Raw genomic sequence first — 22,352 nt, forward strand, 5'->3', positions numbered from 1 at the left:
AACCCATCATACCTACCCAGAGAAATCCCCCTTTTTCTTGAATAAATGTGCTCCATATTCCAAAATATATATTTAAAAATAAAGCTGTTATGATGGAGTAAGCTCATACCAGGCCTCTTCTACTGAAATAATAGATTTAAACTTTGACAAAACACATAAAAACTACCTACAGGCACTGGAGAGTGAAGAAGAAAAAAAAGAAAGAAAAAAGAAAGCGAAACAGGCAGATTATGAAGGAGACTCAAAATTTAAAAGAAGGGGACAATACAAGGATATAATCCAAAACTGCTCAACATACTTTAAAAAAGGAAATTGTGACCCATTCTCAAAAGAAAAAACCACAATGGATACCAATCCATAGACTATTTTGATGTTGGAATTGGCAGTGAAGAAGAATTTTAAAGGAACTATTATAACTATGCTTAATGAGGAAAAAGAAAATATGTTCACAGTGAAGAAGACAGCAATATCTCACCAGAGAAATTAAAACTATTTAAAGAAACAAATGAAAAAGAACAAGATGGATGTCTTAAAAACACTTCTAGAAACATAAAAGGCAATATCTGAAAAAATATTTCATTGGATGAATGAATTTTATCCCTAAAAACACAATGTAGACAAGAGAAGGGGAAATCTGTAAAATTCAAGATAGAACAGTAGAAATTATGTAAAGAACAGATACATAAAAGTATGAAAAAAATAATAAGAGCCTCAAGGACTGTAGGCACAATACCAAATATTCCAACATGTATCAATATGAAGCCACAGAAGGAAGGAAGATTGAAAGAGACAAAGAAAGCACTTGAAGAAATAATGATCAGAATATTTCCTACTTTGTTAAAAGATATAAATTTACATATCCAAGAAGTTTAGTAAACTCCAAGCAGGATAAATATGAAGAAAACTATGCAAAGGACATCACAATTAAACAGTTGTTAAGCTAAATATAAGGAGAAATCATCAAAGCTCCCGGAGAAAAACAACATATTGCATTACATAAAGGGGGATGATTTAAATGACAACTGACGTTCACCAGAAACTATGGAGGTCAGAAAATGCTGGAAAACAGAATGAAAAGAAAAAATACCAAACTAGAGTTCTATATACACTCAAAATATCCTTCAAATATGAAGGCACAATAAATACAGTAAATTTTGTTTACTGAACTGTAATTCAGTAAACAATAAAAGAAGTTCTTCAGGATGAATGAAAATGTTAAAAGGTGGATACCTGGATCTTTCAATTTCTTTAAAATATATATGATGATATATAGAACATTTTCTTGTGAGTTTTTAATGTACATAGATGTAATGTACATGACAATAGCATAAAGAAATGGGGAAGAGGTAAAAACTGACATAGTAGCAAGTCATCTACATTTTACATAAGGTTGTACAACCCTAACAACACTAAAATATTAAGGATATCTATTCTAATCCTTGGAGAAAGTACTAAAAGCAATATGACAATGAAATGCAGCTAAGAAGCCAACAAATTTAACACAGAATTCTTAAAATTTTTCAAATAATCTGCAAAAAAGGTAAAAAATAATATAAGAGGAAAGAAAACCAGGGACAAATAAAAAACAGATAATAAAATTATAGTTCTAAACTCAATAATACCAATAATTACATTAAATGTTAATAGATTACACAACAAAGAAAAGACAAAGATCATCAGTATAGATTTTTTAAAATTATATGCTGTTTTAAAAAAAGGAAGTGGGATAAAATGAAGAAAAGGAGAGAAAACATCTCAATCCAATAACACAGTAGGTATAAAGCAGAAAATTAGGGCAAATAGAAAACAATAAGATAGTAGAAATAAATCCAATTATCAGTAATGATAAGTATTAATAGATTAAATCTTCAGGTAAAGTACAAAAATTGCCAAACTAGTTAAGAAAAAAATGCTTAGTCCCCACCACCCATCTAGCCCATCCTCCCCTGCCCACCTTCCCTCCAGCATCTCTCCGTTGGTTTGCTCTTTATAGTTAAGTGATTTCTCACTATACACTATCATAAGGGACATACCTAAAACAAATAAGCGATTGAAACAAACAAATAAGTGACTGAAAAGAGAAACACCTGGAAAATACAAACCAAAAGAAAATCTATCCACTCCATATAAAAGAATTTAAGGCAAAAAGAATCAGTAGCAATGAAGGTAGTGCCTTTTTCCCCTCTCCCTCTCTTTTTCTCTCTATATAGACAGATTATATAACCATAAATAGTTCAAATTACCTGGAAGATATAACAATTCCAGACTCTAGGTACTTAAAAATTCTAAACTTGTATGCAGCAAATAACTATTTCAAAATTTAAGCAAACCCTTATAGAATTAAGAAGAAATTAACAAATCCATCATTGTGTTAGGAAGTTTTAACATACCTTGTTCAGTAACTGATAGATCCAGCAATTAAAAACTCAAGAATGATCCATAAAATTTGAATAGCATAATAAATTAGCTTGGTCTAAGGGACATATAAAATATGCATGCAATGCATGCAGCTACAATTGGAGCAAACACAGTCTTTTCAAGTCCACACAGAATATCCTGTAAACTGATCATGTACTAGGCCATAAAGTCAGCCTCAACAAATGTCAAAGGATTGGTATCATATTCTTTTATCATAAAGCAATTGAATTTTAAAAAATCGTAATGACTAAAAAGTCACTTAAAAATTTAAAATCATATTTTAAAAGGGCACATGAGTTACATTAAAATAATCATGGGAAATTATAAAATGCTTCAATTTAATGATAACAAGATAATCACATATTAAGTTTTGTGGAATGTAGGTACAAAGAACCTATATCCTTAGATGCTTTACACTAGAAAAAACTAAAAATTAATAAACTATTTAAAGGAGTTAGAAAAACAACAGATCCAAAAAAATAATTTGAAGAACAGAAATTCCTAAAATAGAAAACAAATGTCTAGAAAGGATTAAGAAAGCCTAAAGATAGACCAATTTTTTGAATGAAAAGAAGAACACAACTGCAGATACTGCTGAGATTTAACAGAAAATAAGAGATCTTAAGAATGTTATGCCAAAACCTTTAAAAACAAAGATTCAGTGGAAAAAAATCATTAAAAAATAACACTTCCATTAAAGACTTTGAATAGTAAAAGCAATCCTGAGAAAGAAGAGCAAAGGCAGAAGCATTATACTTCCTGACTGCAAACTACCCTTCACAACTACCGGGTAGGACAAGAGAAGCACAAGCTACAGAAGCAAAAATAAATTAATGAGACTACACCAAACTAAAAAGCTTCTGCACAGCTTCATTGGTAAGTAAAAAGGCAACCTACAGGATGGGAGAAAATATTTGGAAATAATAGAACTATTAAGGCATTAATATCCAAAATATGTAAGATTAAGATTTCATACAACTCAATAGCAAAAAACTAACATCCTGATTTAAAAATGGGCAAAGCAACTAAACAGTTTTCAAAAGAATGCATACATATGGTCAACAGGTGACATGAAAAGGTGTTCAACATCCATAGTTATGAGGGAAATGCAAATTAAGAACCCAAGGGACCTGTGGAACACCCTGAAGCAGATCAACATGAACACTGTGGGAGTCCCAGAAAAAGAGACAGAGACAGAGACTAGCTGAAGAATACTGGATAAAAACTTCCCAAACTTGACGAGAGCAAAAATAATAACATCCAACATGCTCAACAAACACCAAGTAAGAGGAATTAAAGAGATTCTCACATTAGAATCAAACTTTCCAAAGACAAACACAGACTCTTAAAAGTAGCAAGAGAGCATCAACTTGTCATATACAAGGGGACCCTCAATAAAGACATATACAGATTTCTCATGAAACACTTTGGGGGCCAGTAGACAGTAGGCCAAGGTATTCAAAGGGATAAAAGAAAAATACTGTGAACCAAGAATCCTATATCGGGCAAAACTGTCCTTCAGAAGTGAGGGAAAAATTAAGATATTTCCAGATAAACATAAACAGAGGGAATTTGTTTCCACTACATCTATCCTACAAGAAATATTCAAGGAAGCCATGCACGGTGAAATCAAAGGACATTAGACAGTAACCTTAAGGCATATGAAGAAAATAAAGATCTCAATAAAGGTAAATACATTGGCAATTATAAAAACTAGTATTACTGTAAACAACAGTTTATAACACTACCTTTTGTTCTTTACATGCTTTAAGAGACTAATCCATTGGGATGCCTGGGTGGCTCAGTGGTTGAGCATCTGCCTTTGGCTCAGGGCATGATCCCAGAGTCCTGGGATCAAGTCCCTCATGGAGCTCCCTGCAGGAAGCCTGCTTCTCCCTCTGCCTATGTCTCTGCCTCTCTCTCTCTCTGGGTCTCTCATAAATAAATAAATAAAATCTTTAAAAAGAGAGAGAGAAACTAATCCATTTAAAAAAAAAAAAAACAATTAGTCTAAAAGCTCGTATTATTGTAACTTTGGTTGGTAACTCTACATTTTGTTTTCTACATAATTTAAGAAACCACCATAATTCAAGGAACCACCCTCACACCCTCACACCCATTAAAATAGCTATTATCAGGAAAACAAAATAAATGTTGGTAAAGATGTGGAGAAACCGGAAAACTTGTGCATTGTTGGTAGGAATGCCAAATGGTCAGGCACTGTGGAAAACCTTGGTAGCTCCTCAAAAAATTAGAAATCAAGCTACCATATAATGGTAATTCCACTTCTTGGTATATCCCCGAAAGAACTGAAGGCAGGGTCTCAAAGAGATTATTTTTACACCCATGTTCAGAGCAACATTATTTTCAATAGCTAAAACATGAAAGCAACTCAAGTATCCATCAAGAGATAAACAGATAAACAAATGTGGTATATAATACATAATGGAATACTACATAGCCTAAAAATGAAGGAAATTCTGACTCATGTATCAACACAGAGGAACCTTGAGGACGTTACACTAAGTGAAAAAAGCCTGTCATAAAAAGGCAAATACTGCATGATTCCACTTATATGAGGTACTCAGAATAGTCAAAATCAGAAAGAGAGAAAGTAGGATAAGTGTTTGCAGAGAGGCTAAGGGTGGGCATTAGGGAGTTACTGTTGAGGGTGTAGGGTTTCAGTTTTACAAGATGAAAACTGTTGCAGAGATGAATGGTAATAAGGGCTGTATAACAAGATGAATGTGCTTAATGCCACTGAACTGTATACTTAAAAATGGTGAAGATGGTAAATGTTATATGCACTTTGCCACTATGGAAAAAGACCATTTTAAATTTAAACACATGCTATTTTTACAATTAAAAAAAAAATTAAACATGCAATGCAAATTTGTTCAAAAATTTTAAAATGTGCAGTTTAGCAAACTGGACCAAGAAATGTATGACTAGGATGAAGCTAGATTTAGATCAGAAAAGTAAGGCTGATTTAATATTAGGAAACTTGATTAAAAGAAAAGAAATACAGGATTATGTCAATAGGTAGACAAAAAAGTTTGATAAACTTCAACATCCATTCAGGATAAAACTCTTAGAAAACAGGGAATGGTAGGTAACCTCTCAAACCTGATAAGTGACAACTGCAACAATAAAATCCTAGGGCAAAGATCACACTTAATAGTGAAATGCTGAAAGCACTCCCTCTGAGAGCAGGAGTAAGACCAAGATGGCTGATATGACGACTTCTACTCAGTATGTAGAAAAAGGTTCTTGGAGCTAGGACATTAAGGTAAGAAACTAGATTTTAAAAATAAAAGATATAAGGATTAGAAGGAAGAGTTAAACTACTAGTATTTGCAGAGGATAATGACTGATTACTAAAAAAACGAATCTATGTGGATAAATTGAAAATTTAATGAGACTTCAGTAAGATTGTTTGCAACAAAACTCAGCACACAAAAGTCAACTGAGTTAACAAACCTGCTAGGATGGCTAGAGCCAAAAACTCAGATAATAATCAATGTTGGCAAGGATGTGAAAAAATCAGAACTCTCATACAGTGCTGGTAAGAATGTAAAGTGGTAGGGCTGCTTTGGAAAACAGTCGGCCAGTTCCACAAATGATTAAACACAGAGTTACCAAATGACCCAGCGATTCCATTCCTAGATATATGCCCAGAAAAATAAAAGCATACATCTACTCAAAAATGTGTATGTAAATGTTGTAGCAGCACTGTATATAGCAAAAGATGGAAGGGACTCAAGTGTCCATCAACAAATGGATACACAAAATGTAGTACACCCATATGATGGGATGTTATGCAGGCATAAAAAGGAATAAAGTACTGACACGTGCTACAATATGGATGAACCGTGAAAACATTATGCTAAGTGAAGGAAGCCAATCACAAAAAAAACACATATTATATGATTCTATTTCCATGAAATGTCCAAATGTCCAGATAAACATAGAGATAGAAAGTGGATCAGCATTTGGTTAGGACTAAGGAGGAGGAAGGGATAGTGGAGGGATAGCTAAAAGGTAGAGGGTTTTTTTGTGAGGTGATGGAAATGTTCTACAACTAACTATAGTGATGACTGCATGTATCTGTAAATATGCTAAAACACACTGAATGGTACACCTTAAATGAAGGAATTATATGGTATGTGAATTAGATTTCAATACAACTGTTCTTTCTAAAGTTGACTGTATTTCTATATACCACAAAAAATTGTTAGAAAATATGTTTTACTTTATAACATATCAGAATGCATGCAAGAAATGGAGAAATGTACTGAAAGGGAAATGCAATGTTCATGTAGATAAAAATTCTTCTCTAATGACTCTACAGCTTAACTACATTTCCAATCAAAATCCCATTGAATTCTCCTATAATATTTAAGAAGCCGATTGTTAAATTGACAATGGAGAGGCATGGGCCAACAACAACCAAGACACTCATTGCGAAAAAAAACATAAGGGGAAAGGTACTCTTCCAGCTAGAAGGCTTCTCGTAAAGCTAGGATAATGAAGGCCTGTAAGTCTTAGTGTAGGAAAAGAGTAGAGCCTAGAAAGAGATCCATATATACCTGTGTATATACCTGTGTTGAAACTTGATTTATACACAGCAAGCATGGTGGATCAAATTGGATTAATGTACCTCACATCCTACACAAAATCAAATCTAGGTGGATTATAGATTTAAATATGTCTATTAACCTTTTAGATGATAATGTGGCATAGCAGGAAAATTCAGAAGAGCAATGAGGACTAGCACTCATACTGAAACAGATTATAAAGAATCATTAAAAATGATTTGGTACTGAAGCATAAACAGACAGAACAGAAAGTCTAGAAATACACCATAGCATATGTGGGCACTGAATATGGTAAAAGTGGCATCGCAAAGGAGCAGGAAAAATATGACCTTTTTAATTAAAAAATGTTGGGACAACTGGATAGCTATCTGGGGGAGGGGAGACTAAGGCCAATCCATATATCACATTATACACTACATGAAATAAAAATGGATCAAATATATATATATAATATATATATATGTATATATTTGTGATCCAAAATCACAAGAGTACTGGAAGAAGGCATGGGGGAATTCCTTTATAACCTTGGAGTTATAAATATACAGCCCATTAAACAAATCTGATAATTCACTTATGTAAAAATTTTAAAATTCTGCATGCCAAAAAAACCCACCTAAATCCAAGTCAAAATATATTACACTAAGTGAAATAAGACATTTACAAAGGGCAAATATTATATGATTCCACTTATATAAAGTATTCATAAAGACAAGAAGTAGAGAATAGATGTTACCAAAGGCTGAGGGAAGGGAGTGATTTCTTAATGGGTATAGAGTTTCTATTTGAGATGATGAAAAGGTCTTGAAAAAGATAGTGGTGATGGTATCACATCACAGTAAATGTATTTAATGTCACTGAACTGTACACCTACAAATGGTTAAAATGGCAAATATTGTTACATTTATCTTACCACAATTTTGAAAAATGAGGGCAGCCAGATAAAAAAGGACTAATGACAAATTAGAGTTCCAAGTAGGGAACATTCACATCTCCTATTACAAAAGAGTTTAATTCCCTAACACATAAAAAAAGAAATTGGGGAAAAAAAAGACCAACAATCCCATTTAAAAAAAAAAGACAAAGGTATGCATACACAGTTCACAGAAAGAAAAATACTAATTGCCCTTAATCATATGAAAAGATGCTTAACCTCATTCATAAGAGAAATGGAAATTAAAACTATACTGAAATATATTTTTCACCTCTCAGACTGGGAGAAAAATTTAACAACATATTCTCATGGTAAGGATATAAAAAAAAGTCACTCTCATATTCCGCTGGTAAGAATGTAATTGAATGTAAGAATGAATGGCTTAAGGCAATTCAGTAGTATCTAGAACAATACAAATGTATGGACTTTTCCAACAAACAACCCCACTTCTGGGAATTTGTCCTATCAATTTGCTGGCACATGTGGGAAACATATATGGACAAGGGTATCACAGCATTGTTTGTAAAGGTTAGAAACAACCCAAATATATATCAGTAGGAATCTGATTAAATAAATACAATGGAAAATTATACACCGTAAAAAAAAAAAAAATCAAGAACTTCTCTAGTCAAATATACAAAGAGTTCCAAGATACAAATTTAAGAGAATAAAACAAGGTGCAAAACACTGTAAATAGTATGTTTTTTATATAAAAAGAGAAGGGAAAATATGTATTTATATTGTACAAAGAAATTCTGGAAAGATATTCAAAAAACTAATAAAAATAGTGGGAGGTGAGAGATGGGGTAAGGAAGCAACTGAAGTCGGGAGACAGAATGGAAATGAGGTATCTTACTGTAGTTTTTTATTATTTTGATTTGAGAGATACAAATATCTTTCTTATTAGATGTTATTTTAGTGACTTCATAAGGGTTTTTAATCCAAGGGTAAATGTGTTAGTCAAAACTCAAATGACACAACATGCATTTCACTACATGTATGTCTTTTATCTCAAAAGGAAAAATACCCTAAACTTCTCTCTAGTTAATTATATGTGTGAAGTTTTTAAGAGGAAATATACAGATGTCTGTAACTTATTCTGAAATGTATACAAAAATAAGATGGATTAGTGCATGGATAGAGGGATGGATACATGAGAAACACAAGTAAAATAAAATGTTCACTGTAGAATCTTGGTGGTAGGTATACGAATGTTCAGTCTAAAATTCAAGAAAAGCCAAGTATGCCAGACTTTTACAAAGCGAAATCGAAATAAAGCTATTATTTGAATCCCATACCTCCAATTAAATTAACATACTCATGCTGCAAAGCTAAAAGCTAAAGTAGAAAGCATTTCTCAACTCGGCAAAACAAGCACTTATTACTTGCCAGGCCAACAGGGAAAGGAAGGGCAAACAGTGCAGGCTAGAAGGACTCCTAAGGATCATCTAACATTAGCCCCTTCATTTTTACAAAAAAGATACCGAGGACCTGAAATGACCTGTGAGGAACTCAAAAGTGTTCTGTGTCAAATTCAGGAAGAAGAGAAAAACAAAATACTGGAAGTAGAAAAATCATTTTTGTTCAGTTATGATCCCTGCTATAGTAAAATCCAGCTTTTATGGAATTAGAGACAAAATACATCTCCATGGAAACAATATTCCCAAGCATCCTTCTGAGGCTGAGGAGTATGCTTTTCTATGCAAATCTTCACATCCAAAGAGTACACACAGGATGTGGAGTGAAGAGGTACTGAACTGAGCAGAGCTTTATAATCAGACAGGTCTGGATTTGAATTCTGGCTCTACCACTTAGTTGATCCTCGCCAATCTCAGCCCTAGCTAAACCCCTGTTTTTTATCAGCAAAACGGAAATAATTAAGACCTTATAAATTTGTCAAGAATGTGAAGAAGTACAAGTCATCTAATTCATGGATTCATACATTGGTGGCTACTGGATGTGGGCTTTCTGACATTTATTCATAGTTGCCTAATGCTCAATAAAAAGCACCACCTCTGAATGCCTGTCAGTTTCATGATTAACCTACTATCAGCTGACTAGGCTGTAACTGCAATTCTACTAAGAGCAGGGGCAAAATGCTGTTGATTTCACCATCAATAGGCATTTATCCATTCGTTGACAACAGCTATTAGGTGCTACTTGTTTGAGGTAAAAATAAAAGGTTGCTTAATGTTTTTTGGCTTTTTTTTCTTTTTTAGATTTACTTATGTGAAAGTGAGAGACAGAGAGAGAGAGAGAGAGCGCATAAGCAGGAGGGGCAGAGGGAGAGAGAACCTCAATTAGACTCCATGCTGAGCGCACAGCCCGATATAGGGCTGTATCTCATGGCCTGAGCCGAGACCAAGAGTCAGACACACTTAACCAACCACACCACCCAGGGTTAAAGGGTTAAAGGGTTTTTTTTAAGGTATAAGGTGTAAAGTTGAATGATCTGTTTCTGACTATACAGACACGAAGCCTGATCAATTACACCATCTCAAAACTGGAAGAAATTTCATAGCGCATTCGGCAAGAATTCTCCCCAAGTAGATCAGGTCATATTACATGACCAACTTCTGCTTAGAGGCTTCTAGTTTAAACCAGGTTCTCAATCATATTATCTAACCCTTCCAATGATCAGAAAGGGTTTTTATTCTCCCACTGAGGTGGGAGATGAAAATTTAGTAATATATAAATACCACTCCACACTCCCCTACTTTCAGAAATAAAAATATTTAAGTGTTGTTTTCATTTGGGGGTAAGAAAGGATATTCTATTTAATAACAATACCAAAATATAAAAAGTCAAGTTCCAAAAAGCATCTTGAAGCTTATATTTATATCTTCATAACAAACACAGCTTAGAAACTCTGCCTTATATTGATATATATAAAATATATATAAACACAAGAAAACATACCTGGGATGATATCATTGATGTGCAAGAGAATTGTACTTTCAACACTTGCAAAACTACACAGCTGCACTCCATCAAATCTGCCATCCCAATTGCCAATAGGATTATCCTAGAAAGTAAGTAATAGAATAAAATTTTAAGCCCTTCTCAATAAAACATGAATATGAAAATCTATATTTTCCAGAAAAGGATCTTCCCAAAGATTTTACACTGGCCAAGTTTATTTCTCCTAAAAGAAAAAATATATATATCAGAAATAATTACCACAGTAATAAAGTTTTTGGTTTGTTTTTTATTTTGGTAAAAATGAGATCCAAGAATAACCAAGTTATAGGAAGCCCATAGATGAGCAAGAAATTGAAAGTAAAACCCTAGTCTATATGGTAACACCCATCTTCATAGGAAGACATTTAATTTTTTTATGTTCCAATGTTGCACCACGTAGATCAGTGCTGTTCACACAGCTAGATTAGGAGATGGGCCAGTCAGACAAATGCCCTGAGCACCACATGAACAACAATGGAAATAGATGAAAAATATTGCATTGGCCAGAACTTTCCTTTCAAAGAGCACACTAGAGGGGTTTGGAATGTACACTTGCACAGGCCAACTGAAAGATAGAGGCAAGAGGAGAAGCTGATGGGGAAAAGTTCTAGGCAGCCTGCCCCAAATAAACAAGATGATCCTGACTGCCATCTAAGGAGGGGGGAAGGCCTACAGGGCTTTTACCAAGTATGAGGCCCAAATGATCTGAAGCAAGAGAAACTAACCATGACCAATAGCCTTCTTTCTCCAGCCCCTCTCCACCCACCTCACACTCTCTCCTCTAAATAAATATTAAAGGTGTGCTTTATCATTAGCTATCCCGAGGGGCCCACACATTTTATACTCTGGCTCTAACTTTTTACATGGCAAATGTTCAGCAAATGTTTGTCTAAACAGTAATGTTTGTCTAACTAATGGGTATCAAACAGAATTTCCCAGAATTTCTAAGCACAAGATAAATTTATGCTAGAACATTCATCCCCTACCAAAAAGTATCCCTGAAGAGAGGAAAAAATAATCACTAAAAACATCGTGAGTACAAGAGCCTGTTAGTCACAAACTGTCCGAACTCATTCTAGTGTTTAATAATTCTGTATGAGTTACTTCTTTCTACCTAACAAATTCTTATCCATAGTTCCAATCTATGATAAACATCTTCTTCTCAGGCTCTCTCTTCTCCTCTTCTTAACATCCACAGGTAACATTCCACTTGCCATATTGGGATATTTCCATTATGAACAAATATGATTGTAAGCTAACGTTAAAAATGACACAAAACAATGAACAAAAGGAAAAATACTGTAGGATTCCACTTATATGAGGTACCTAGAGAAAAGGCAAATTACAGAGACAGAAAGTGGAATACTGGCTACCAGTAGAATACTAGCTGAGAGGAGTGAGTAATGGGGAGTTAGCATTTAAAGTACACAGAATTCCAGTTTGGAGTGATGAAAAGTTCTGGAGAAAGATAGTGGTGATGGTTGCAAAACAATGTGAATGTAATTAAATGCCACGCAACTATAAATTTAAAAATGGTTAAAATGGTAAATTTTATGTTACGTATATTTTACCATAATGAAAAAAAGAATTTTTGGACTGAGTTACATCCTAAGGAGATACTTTTCCTTTAAGAAATAATGTGTTCAAAAAAAAAAAAAAAGAAGAAGAAGAAGAAGAAGAAGAAGTAATGTGTTCCTCCTCTATGCAGGTATTTTCCATACATGATTTTTACACTATTCATTAAAATCAGATAGGCCAATAGGATTTTGCAAAATATTATAAAAAGAGAATCACAGATTAAGGGATTAAAAACCTTTCAAATAAGGAAAAATAAGACATAATGTAATACATTCGGGTGGTTTGGTTTGGTTTTTTTTTTTTTTTTTCTGTTTATTGGTCAGCTATCATAGAGCATATTTAAGGATTAAAACATTATTCCAGTTTATTCAAATTGGATAAAAAGAGTAAATGTAACTCTCTAGACTCCTGTCCCATATACTGATATGTTCCTTTACCAAAGATAAATTAGAAGATGTTTTTTAAGTTATTCCAAATTAGTCCATTTTAAATATTCAAAGTGTTTAATTTGTACCTAAAATTGGTCATAAAACTAATAAGATATATCCACAAAGATAATATTCTCCAAAAGTTTCTTACCATGTCCACACCAACAAAATATCCTAAGCTTTCTTTTCCTGGCAAGACATCACAGAATATGACTGTGCCCGACTCTATAGTTTCTCCAAGCTTCAAAGAAACTCTGGAGTTTATTTCCAGAGGGGGAAGTTCCATCTGCATTGTGTCCCCTGGACCTGCATAATCACTTTCCAATCCATTGTCATCATCTTCTAGGATTTCTAGCTTGTCCAACGCAACAAATACTCCACAGTCTTCATCGCACTGAAAAAGTTGTTTCCCTTGATATATCCCATCAGTGAAACCTTGGCCGCGACCTTCTTCCTAGTTTTCAAATGAGAAGGGACAAAAATGATTGATAGATAAAGAGATGGAGAAAGATGATCCATAAGAAAAAATGATCCACTCTGGGGATTTGGGGGAAATCACTGGGAAAATTCTAAATGACACACACAACAAATAGAATTATTAGCAGCTGCTGCTCAATTTCCAGTGTCTAGAAAAGAATAAAGAAGAAGCTGTACCTGATGCTGAAATATAATTAATTAATTAATTAATTAAATTTACATCATAATTCCACTGTGGGAGAGCCTGGCTAGATTCTGCACTGTGATTTGAACAATAATTTTGTCATAAAATTTGATCACTTTAAAATAATGATCATGTTAGCTCTGCTTACTGAGAACTTACTATATGCCAGCCACCACGCTAACTCTTCAATCAGTGTATAACAAAAATACTTCAAGCTATGTACTGGTTTCACTATTTTACAGATGAAGAAGCAGATTTAGAGAAGTAGCTTGGTTAAGTAATTTGGCAATCCATCTAGTAAATACCATAACTGAGATTCAAATCTCCAATTGTTTTACAATCACTGCTTTAAAAACTTTAATTACTAATAAGGCATGAAATTCTGGGATCCCTGGGTGGCGCAGCGGTTTGGCGCCTGCCTTTGGCCTAGGGCGCGATCCTGGAGACCCAGGATCGATTCCCACGTCGGGCTCCCGGTGCATGGAGCCTGCTTCTCTCTGCCTGTGTCTCTGCCTCTCTTTCTCTCTCTGTGACTATCATAAATAAATAAAAAAAAATTTAAAAAAAAAAAAGGCATGAAATTCTATATACAAGAATGTAAAAATGTAACTGACATTTAAGTTCTTGAGAATTAATATTAATTTCAGAAATGTGTCACAGAGTTCTTGGTTCTATCTTCAGGAGAAATAAATTCCAAGATGAGTTTCACATATGTCATGAGGGACGACTATAAGCAAGTTGAAATTGCTGGATCTTTTTAAAAATCTTATAGCTACATTTCATTACTTAAGAGCACACACTACAAAAAAAATGAGAAACCTACATATGCTAATGACACAAGGTAATTAATAATTTTGTAGGATAATTCAATTATAATTGGTAGAGTTCATTTTTAGCACACTTAAAATTTCTAAGATTTGAAAGCCTTGAATAATTACATGATGTGTATTTCCTACTATAGTAGGTCATTTTTATAAAGTTTTCAATGTATTATCTTTGCATCATCTCAATTTATCATTAGAAAGTAAATCCTAAGAATTACAAGCATCAAAATTACAGATTTCTAGAAAAACTTCTTTATTGTATTTAAGGGGGGGGAATACATGTGTGCATACAAATATACACAGAAACACACACACACAGAGCTCACTAAAATAGTTTATCAAACTTACCAGTAATTCTACTCCAAAGAATATTCCCGACACTGTCCTCTCTGCTAATAAGGGTCCTCTGAAGCGCACAACTCCTGGAAATTTTTCTTCCCCAGATCTCAGCTGTACTTTCACAGGGCAGCCCACATCTATCTGGAGGCCTTTACTTAGTCTGTTTTTGTTCTTAAACAGGCTGAACCTCTCTTCACAATTGGTAATTGCCAAAAGCAATTCTGTGAATTTTTCATTTATTTCTACAACATCCTTTTCATCAACAAAGAGAACTGCATGTGGTTGCTCTAAAATTTTTAATCCAATCTGATTTTTCTTGCCTTTTGCAGAAGGAATCCTCGAGTGACCCACAGAACGATCTTGGATATACTGTCCTATACTCCCCTTTGGTACTTTAAGGAGCTTTTGTGTTTGTTTGTCTGTAACACTGCATTCTTGAAGAAGCAAATAAAAAATCCGCTCTTCCCAGTAGGGTGAAGTAACTTTTTCTTGGCTCCATAAGCCTGAACTCATTGTGACATTAACTCCAAAATATTAACTCAAAAAAAAGGAAACTACTAAGTTTGTAGTAAAACCGCAAAAGATAAATTCACTGGCAGTCCCAAAGCACGTTTTTAGCAATTTGGTGTCCATGCTGTAAAAAGACAGCAAAGCAAAATGCCTAGAGGACAAGCAAAAAGAAACTTTACACTTTATTCTACATGAGCTAAAATTAAGATTAAAGACTTAAGATCTCATTCTATTAATAAAAACACACACATACGTGAAATACTTCCAAAAGTACCTAAAAAGGTTAAAAGACATACATTATTTGTATCTATCATCATTTTTGCATCTTCAATTAAGGAGATCCAATTGTAAAGTATCTTCAAACATAATACAATAATGTTTGTTTCCAAGGCAATGATATTTACAAAATCAAATTCTAATAACAGATAACATTATATACATATTTAAATATATATGTGCATGTGTATATATATATATGTACATTTTTTAAACTTTAAAAAGTAGCATTTTTAATAGATCCTGCCTAACTTAAATGAATAAGTTGCTGTATTTTGGCAAAACACACATAAACCAAAAAGGCTGTTACTTCTGTACACACAGTTTAAGTAAAAAGTTACCCCCACCATAATTATTATGATGAACATCTTCTATTAAAAAAATGATGAGTCATATTCTGAAACTTTAAGCACAATTCATATCTGTGTTCCATATTTTGATAATGGATCATTTATTTACTCTATGATCCAGTTTCATTTTCTTCATCATGTACATTTTGTCCTTAGGCAAATGTTAATCATATTAATCAGAGCCATCATTTAATTTCTCAAAATTTCAGTCAGATAATATAAATCTTATTATAGCAAAAGTGTCTTTAAAAATCAATTTTGTATGGGGCAGTCTGGGTGGCTCAGCAGTTTAGTGCCACCTTCGGCCCTGGGCATGATCCTGGAGACCCGGAGTCTGAGTCCCATGTCAAGCTCCCTGCATGGAGCCTGCTTCTCCCTCTGCTTGTGTCTCTGCCTCTCTCTCTCTCTCTCTCTGTTTCTCATGAATAAATAAGTAAAATCTTTTAAAAAATATCAATTTTGTAGCCACTAAAACTTGGACTACATAACAAGGAACATAACTGTAATTCAGTAACAAAACATTTTTATACCACAATTTTAACTATGTTATACTAGAAAGGAATACAAAAAGATTATTTCTTTCTCAGTTTCAAATTTTCATTTAAAATTTTTACAATACTAATCTGTCACAATTAAAATAGCCTTCTCAACCCTACTTTAACCAATGGTTAAAAATGATACAATTTCATTAAATCAAATGAAGATTTAGTACATTATCTTAATTATTTTACTGAAAAAGAAAGTTCTTATGTATTTTCTGTCACATGAACGTGGCCACTGGGTTTCTAAATACAGTTACTTATTCCATCCTTATTTGGGGGGGGCCCACAGGGAGAGGGAGAGAAAGAGAACCTCAAGCAGGCTCCATGCCCAGCACAGAGTCCAGTGCAGGACTTGGTCTCACAACCCTGAGATCATGACCCGAGCTGAAATCAAGAGTCAGATGCTTAACTGACTGAGCCACCCAGGTGCCCCTCCATCCTTCTTTGAGGTAGAGGTATCCATTTCCATTCTGAGTAACAACAGCAGTTGAGAGTAGCATCATATTTATCCATTTTATTCTGGGACTTTAAAAATAAATATTCCTAATTAAAGAACCAAATTAAATTTAATAATTTAACTTAATGACTAATCTGGCAAATCTATACAAGGAAGGTTATCATTAGATAATGAAGTACTCCAGAATTGGTCAAGTTTTTTATACAAATCTGTCCCTCTACAACCCAGAACGAGACATGTAAGTTACCCAAGACAGGATAGAGTTTGGCATCCCTTTAAACTAACATTACTGAAATATCTACACAACATTCAGTAAAGGGACAGAGTTAGTGTAAAGTAGTTCTCTCTTTCTCTCCTTTCTTTATAATGTGTTGTCTTAATTCCACTTGAGGGCACTATCTACTTCAGCAGGAGTAGAATCAGTTTATATTTGCCACTTACATAAGACACCTGTGGAAACCCCTATCTTGGCATCATTACAAACAAAACCCCTCATGAAGGCTACCCAGTCACCCAAAGCCTTAATTTGGCTGTATTCCTCTAAAGTACCAAAATGAAGTATTTGTGATTTCTGAATAAACTTCTTCTCCAATGTCAACAAGGAAATATGCTTTTCTAGATCATCAAATTATCAATATGAATGTAATTTTCATTACACCAAGATGTTTGTTACTGTGTTCAAAGGCTTGATGTTATACTTGCTGAGGTCCTCTGTCTCCTTTCTATAGATTTACAGTACCTGGTTTTCCCTTGCAATCAGCCATTTTCTGTGGTTTTCTACAGTGTGCATTTGACTCATTTTATGGCCTTGTTGCTTTCCAACTTACTGTTTCTAATCAATTCTGAGAAGCCAGGGGATGAAATATGTCTTTGTGTTTAAAAAAAAAAAAAAACCAGCAACAAAAGCTCAAAGAAGTATGTATAAATTCTGAATGGCCTTTAGGAGTAAAGCGCAGAGGCTTTACTGCATGGACACTGGGTTACTTTCAGAAGGTTGAGATAGTCAAAAAGCAAATTCTAAAAAAGTGAGTTGCTTTGTTCTCTTTATAAATGTATTTAAATATTTTTGGTCAAAAACTGCTTTTCAAGTATGATGATTCTATTTAGAATTTTTAAAAATTATACCTTCAAATATTAAAATTAAGAACATCCTTGAATCTTAATATTATATACCCACAATTCCTACTCTATTGGGTCTCTAGCTTAACAAGTCATGTAATGATTTTTATTTTTTTATTTTTATTTTATTTTATTTTATTTATTCATGAGAAACAGAGAGAGAGAAAGAGAGAGAGAGAGAGAGAAAGAGAGGGAGGTGGAGACACAGGCAGAGGGAGAAGCAGGCTCCATGCAGGGAGCCCAATGCGGGATTCGATCCCAGGACTCCAGGATAACGCCCTGAGCCGAAGGCAGGCGCTAAACTGCTGAGCCACCGAGGGATCCCCATGTCATGATTTTTAAAAAGGCCACCATGATATATTACCAAGACAAAATTAGATTATTATATGTAATTCATTAGGATGCTATGTTTCATATGAATTTGGTTACAGAAATGTTTTTTGCTAATCATTTAAGAGAGTGTCTACAGAAACTTTAATATGTAACTCCTATGGTTTTAAAAAAAGGGGTGGAAGGCAATTTAACAATCACTATTAAGAACCATATTTTATAGTGAACACACAGAAGCAGCTTTGCTCTAACCTGCATTAGCACAAGGGGTAATGGAATGAGTTTCAACTCAATAAAAGCAGGGGTCATGTTAGACCATGTTAGACCACTAAAACAGCCAGAACAAAAGTTTATAAAATATTTAAAAAGCATTATCCAAAAATAAAAAGGCTATGCCTTTCCTTTTTTAGAAAGCACAGATTAAGAAAGAGTAAGTTTGGAATTGCCATATTAAACACTGATTCTCTTGATTGCAACAGATAGTTAGAGAAAGGTGAATGGGGAACTTTATGACTCCAAAGCTATACAAGATAATAAATTTAATGATTGTGAATATCTCACATACTGCCATTACAGCAGAAACAGGTTAATAAAGAGACTTTACTCCACCATAGAAATAAATAGAACGACTACGTTCTTCTTTCACTGGAATATGCGTAACAGTTAAATTAAGTCTTAAGGACGCCAAGCAATAAAACCTAAAGACTATATGGGAAAGATTTAAATGACATTGTCAATGAGTTCTTTATCAATCAAGGTTTGTTTATTTAACATTTTTGTGCACTCAGCACGGTGTTAGATACTAAGAGGTATGACAGATTTAAGATATGATAACTGCCCTACTTTATGTTCTCTTACTACCTTTCGGGTCTAATTGGCTTAAAACTGCCTCTAATAGTATACTTCACTTTGAGTGTAAATATATCACAAATGATTCATCTAAATGCCTTCATACTTATCTCAGACTGGAAAATTGAGTGATTTCGAATATCCCGATAATTACTCTAAACACTGAGTGAAGATGACCAAAGAGGTGGAGTGCAATGATATATTTAACCCTAAACCATACCGGAAGCCTTTCTTTTGACAACATTCGAGAAGAGGGAATGGTTCAGAGTCACAGAGATTCTGAAAATATTTCTGGTTATCTGAGCTTGTTGAGGTTCTGGATTCTGAACAAACAGGAGTTTAACTGTATTAAAATAAATTCATTAGACCAAGACAGAGGTTGAAAGACAAATATTTATCAGTGTTCTGTCAATCCAATAAAAAAGATAGTCAGGAAATATGTTTTATACAGAAATATTAAAGGTCAGAATCACCACATTCTAAAAGATAATATATAGTACAGATGAACAGCATTAACTACGTACAATTGACAACGGTTGTCTAGAAAATGCAATGTCTTTTCAATTCTCAAGCTATCAGGTTATACTATTCAAAGAACCTCACTACAGAAAACAAAGATCGAATTCAAGAACCTTTTTGCATCTTCTCAAATATCCCGACTTGTTCTAAAAACCACAGGAGGCTACCTAAATCAGAATAAAACTTACAATACTCAAATACTGCCCTCAATTATAAATGGCAAAGAGACAGGAAAGTCATCACGAATACCAAAGAAAGAAGACATACAGGACTTTTCCCAAAAGCTTCTGGATAGTTAGAATAATCACCGTTTTAAGGAATAATCTCTGTCACTAAAAGAACAAGTTGTTATACTACTGAACAGCTACCAACAGAAAAACAGAGATTCCATGATCAGAAAAGAGTCAGTTTTATCTTTCCCCACATTCTAACTTGCAACCCAAGTGCACGAGTCATCAGTCCCTAAAACAAGCGGGATTTATACAATAAAAAAAAGAGTCTGGCTCCTGCATATATATTCATGTATATTCATGGCAGAAGAACAAGGAACCCTGCAGTCTCCCTAGGGTTAAACCCGGCCCCTCCACTTCCAAACCGGGAACTCCCCAAGCCCTTCATCTTGTATCTCCCATGCCAAACCAGTGCCTCACGCGTGATGGGCATTCAGTACGTGCGAAACGAACCAACAATTTGGTTAACCCAGGTGAGAAAAGTGAAGATCAAAATGCCATTTCCTCATCCTAGGTGTTGAAGTGATCAAAAGCATCCTCCAGGTTAAAAGAGGGGGGAAAAAAAGTATACTATACTACTTCTCAGAATAAATGAAGTCACAGCTAATGTTCATCCTACTGCATTGTCACACACGTGGGAAGAAACAAATCAAAAATTCACAATCATAAAAACAAGTTGTTTTTGAGGTTCACTTGAAACTGGTTTCCTAGACCTTCACACCATGTTCGATGCCTATAAATTGTAACTGATGAGGATACCTTGACAAATTTAAGGTCAAAGTGTGGAAACCAGGAACAAAATACTAATCGTTTGACGAGCAGGATGATTTTCCTTTCTCTCTTCTTGTGATAAAGACTTCCATTAAGTCAAGCAAAAAAAAAAAAAAAAGAAAAGAAAGAAAGAAAGAAATCACAGTCGAGGCGTGCCAGACCACAAGAGATGACTGCTGCTGAATGATGTTTGTTTTATGTAATACAGCCCTGGTCTCATCAGCTCTTCGCAAAAGTTATCATCCACAGGAAGGCTTCTTCACGGGAATAACTGTAAGTAACATTTTGCAGCAGAACACTGGAGAATGTTCTGGGTGATGCCGACATTCACAGTACACGAACTTCCACAAGAAATCGCAGCAAGTCATTTTCTCCCAATACTGTTCTCGCTCAAATCCACCCACTACCCGGTGGGGGCCTGGCAGCCTAATGCTCGGGGCCATTCAGTGTACTCCGGGCGTGAGGGGGTGTGCAGAACACCAACCCTTGAATGAACACCCTCCCTCAAGGCCTGGATTTTTTTTTTTTTTTCCCGGAGCCAATGACTGCAAAAGGAACAGTCTTATTAAGATCTCTATTAGCCCGAATTCAAAAGCGAGGCAGGGAACGCTCCTCCGCGGAGCCAAGGACACAACTTTGCAGGGAGACCCGGGAGAGGGAGAGGATGGGGGGCAGGGACGTCGGGGGCTGAACAGCCTAAAAGGCTGGGTGGCTGGAAGATGACAACCACCCTAAAACATGCAAATGCCACAGGGTGGAATAGAAAAGATGCCAAGTACATGAATAACCGGGCAGCTGACCCAGCCGAGAAACCAATCCAGGAAACACTATCTTCTCTCAAGACTCCCCAATTCCCCCCGCCCCCGGGGCAGATCTTCAACACGATTACAAAGAAAAACAAAAGGAAGGAAAAGAATACCTTGTTTCGACAGAGCGAGCGCACCTTTCAACTAAAGAACTCCGGGTCGTGGGAAACCATCCTCACCCTGGAAAGGGGGAAACTGAAAGAAAAAGCAGAACACGCCATTAACGAGGCCAGAGCCCCGACTGCCTTTCCTGGACGGGAGCCACCAGCACCCCGAGGCCGAGCGATCGAGACGGACAGCCGGGGCTCTCGGGGCCGTCGGGGGCCGTCGGGGGCCGGCCGGCGGCCCGTGCCTCAGTTTCCCCATCTGTAAAGGTCTCCCCCGCGGCTCCCACGGCAGGTCCTCTCTGTTCGGAGGTCCCGGCGGCGGCGACCACGCTCCCCCGGCTCGGCAGCCCTCTCGGGAAGCCCGGGGGCGGGGAGGGGTGGGGGGGAGCCCCGGGGGGGGAGCCCGGGCTGACGTCAGCGGGCTCAGCACCCCGCGGGCCTGGCCGGCTCCGGGCCAGGGCAACTAACGGGCCGGCGCCGAGGGCCCGACGGCCGCGGCGGCAGCTGGAGGCGCCCCGAGGCCGGGGAGGGACGCCTGGGGGCGCAGCCGCCCGCCCGCTCGCTCACTCACCTCGGCGGCCGGGCGTCGCCCCTTCCCGGGGTCGCTAGCCCGCGTCCCGGTCCGGCCCCAGCGCCCCACACCCACCGCCTTAATATTTACCTCCGACGCGCGGCCGCGGCGCAGCCGAACCTGCTACCTGGGCCCGCCCCCACCTGCCCCGCCTCCGAGCCGCCCCGGGGGGGG

General features: G+C 36.0%; 1 protein-coding gene across 5 annotated transcripts in view; it reads right to left on the reverse strand.

The window, feature by feature from the left end:
* Positions 1–22,345, reverse strand: part of CYLD (CYLD lysine 63 deubiquitinase) — a 70,550-nt gene extending 48,205 nt beyond the window's left edge. For 2 of the 5 annotated variants that reach the window (XM_077898459.1, XM_077898457.1), the window contains exons 1-5: positions 22,179–22,317; positions 21,614–21,695; positions 14,751–15,402; positions 13,069–13,371; positions 10,870–10,975 (exon numbers count right to left, since the gene is read on the reverse strand). In XM_077898459.1, coding sequence (XP_077754585.1) covers positions 10,870–10,975; positions 13,069–13,371; positions 14,751–15,254 — 913 coding nt within the window. In that variant the 5' untranslated portion in view covers positions 15,255–15,402; positions 21,614–21,695; positions 22,179–22,317. Of the gene's footprint in view, positions 1–10,869; positions 10,976–13,068; positions 13,372–14,750; positions 15,403–21,613; positions 21,696–22,178 lie in introns of all 5 variants that reach the window. The other 3 variants (XM_077898458.1, XM_077898461.1, XM_077898460.1) reach the window with 3 other exon arrangements.
* Positions 22,346–22,352: the final 7 nt, after the last annotated feature.

Source organism: Canis aureus, chromosome 5, assembly GCF_053574225.1.
Source record: "Canis aureus isolate CA01 chromosome 5, VMU_Caureus_v.1.0, whole genome shotgun sequence".
NCBI lineage: Eukaryota > Metazoa > Chordata > Mammalia > Carnivora > Canidae > Canis > Canis aureus.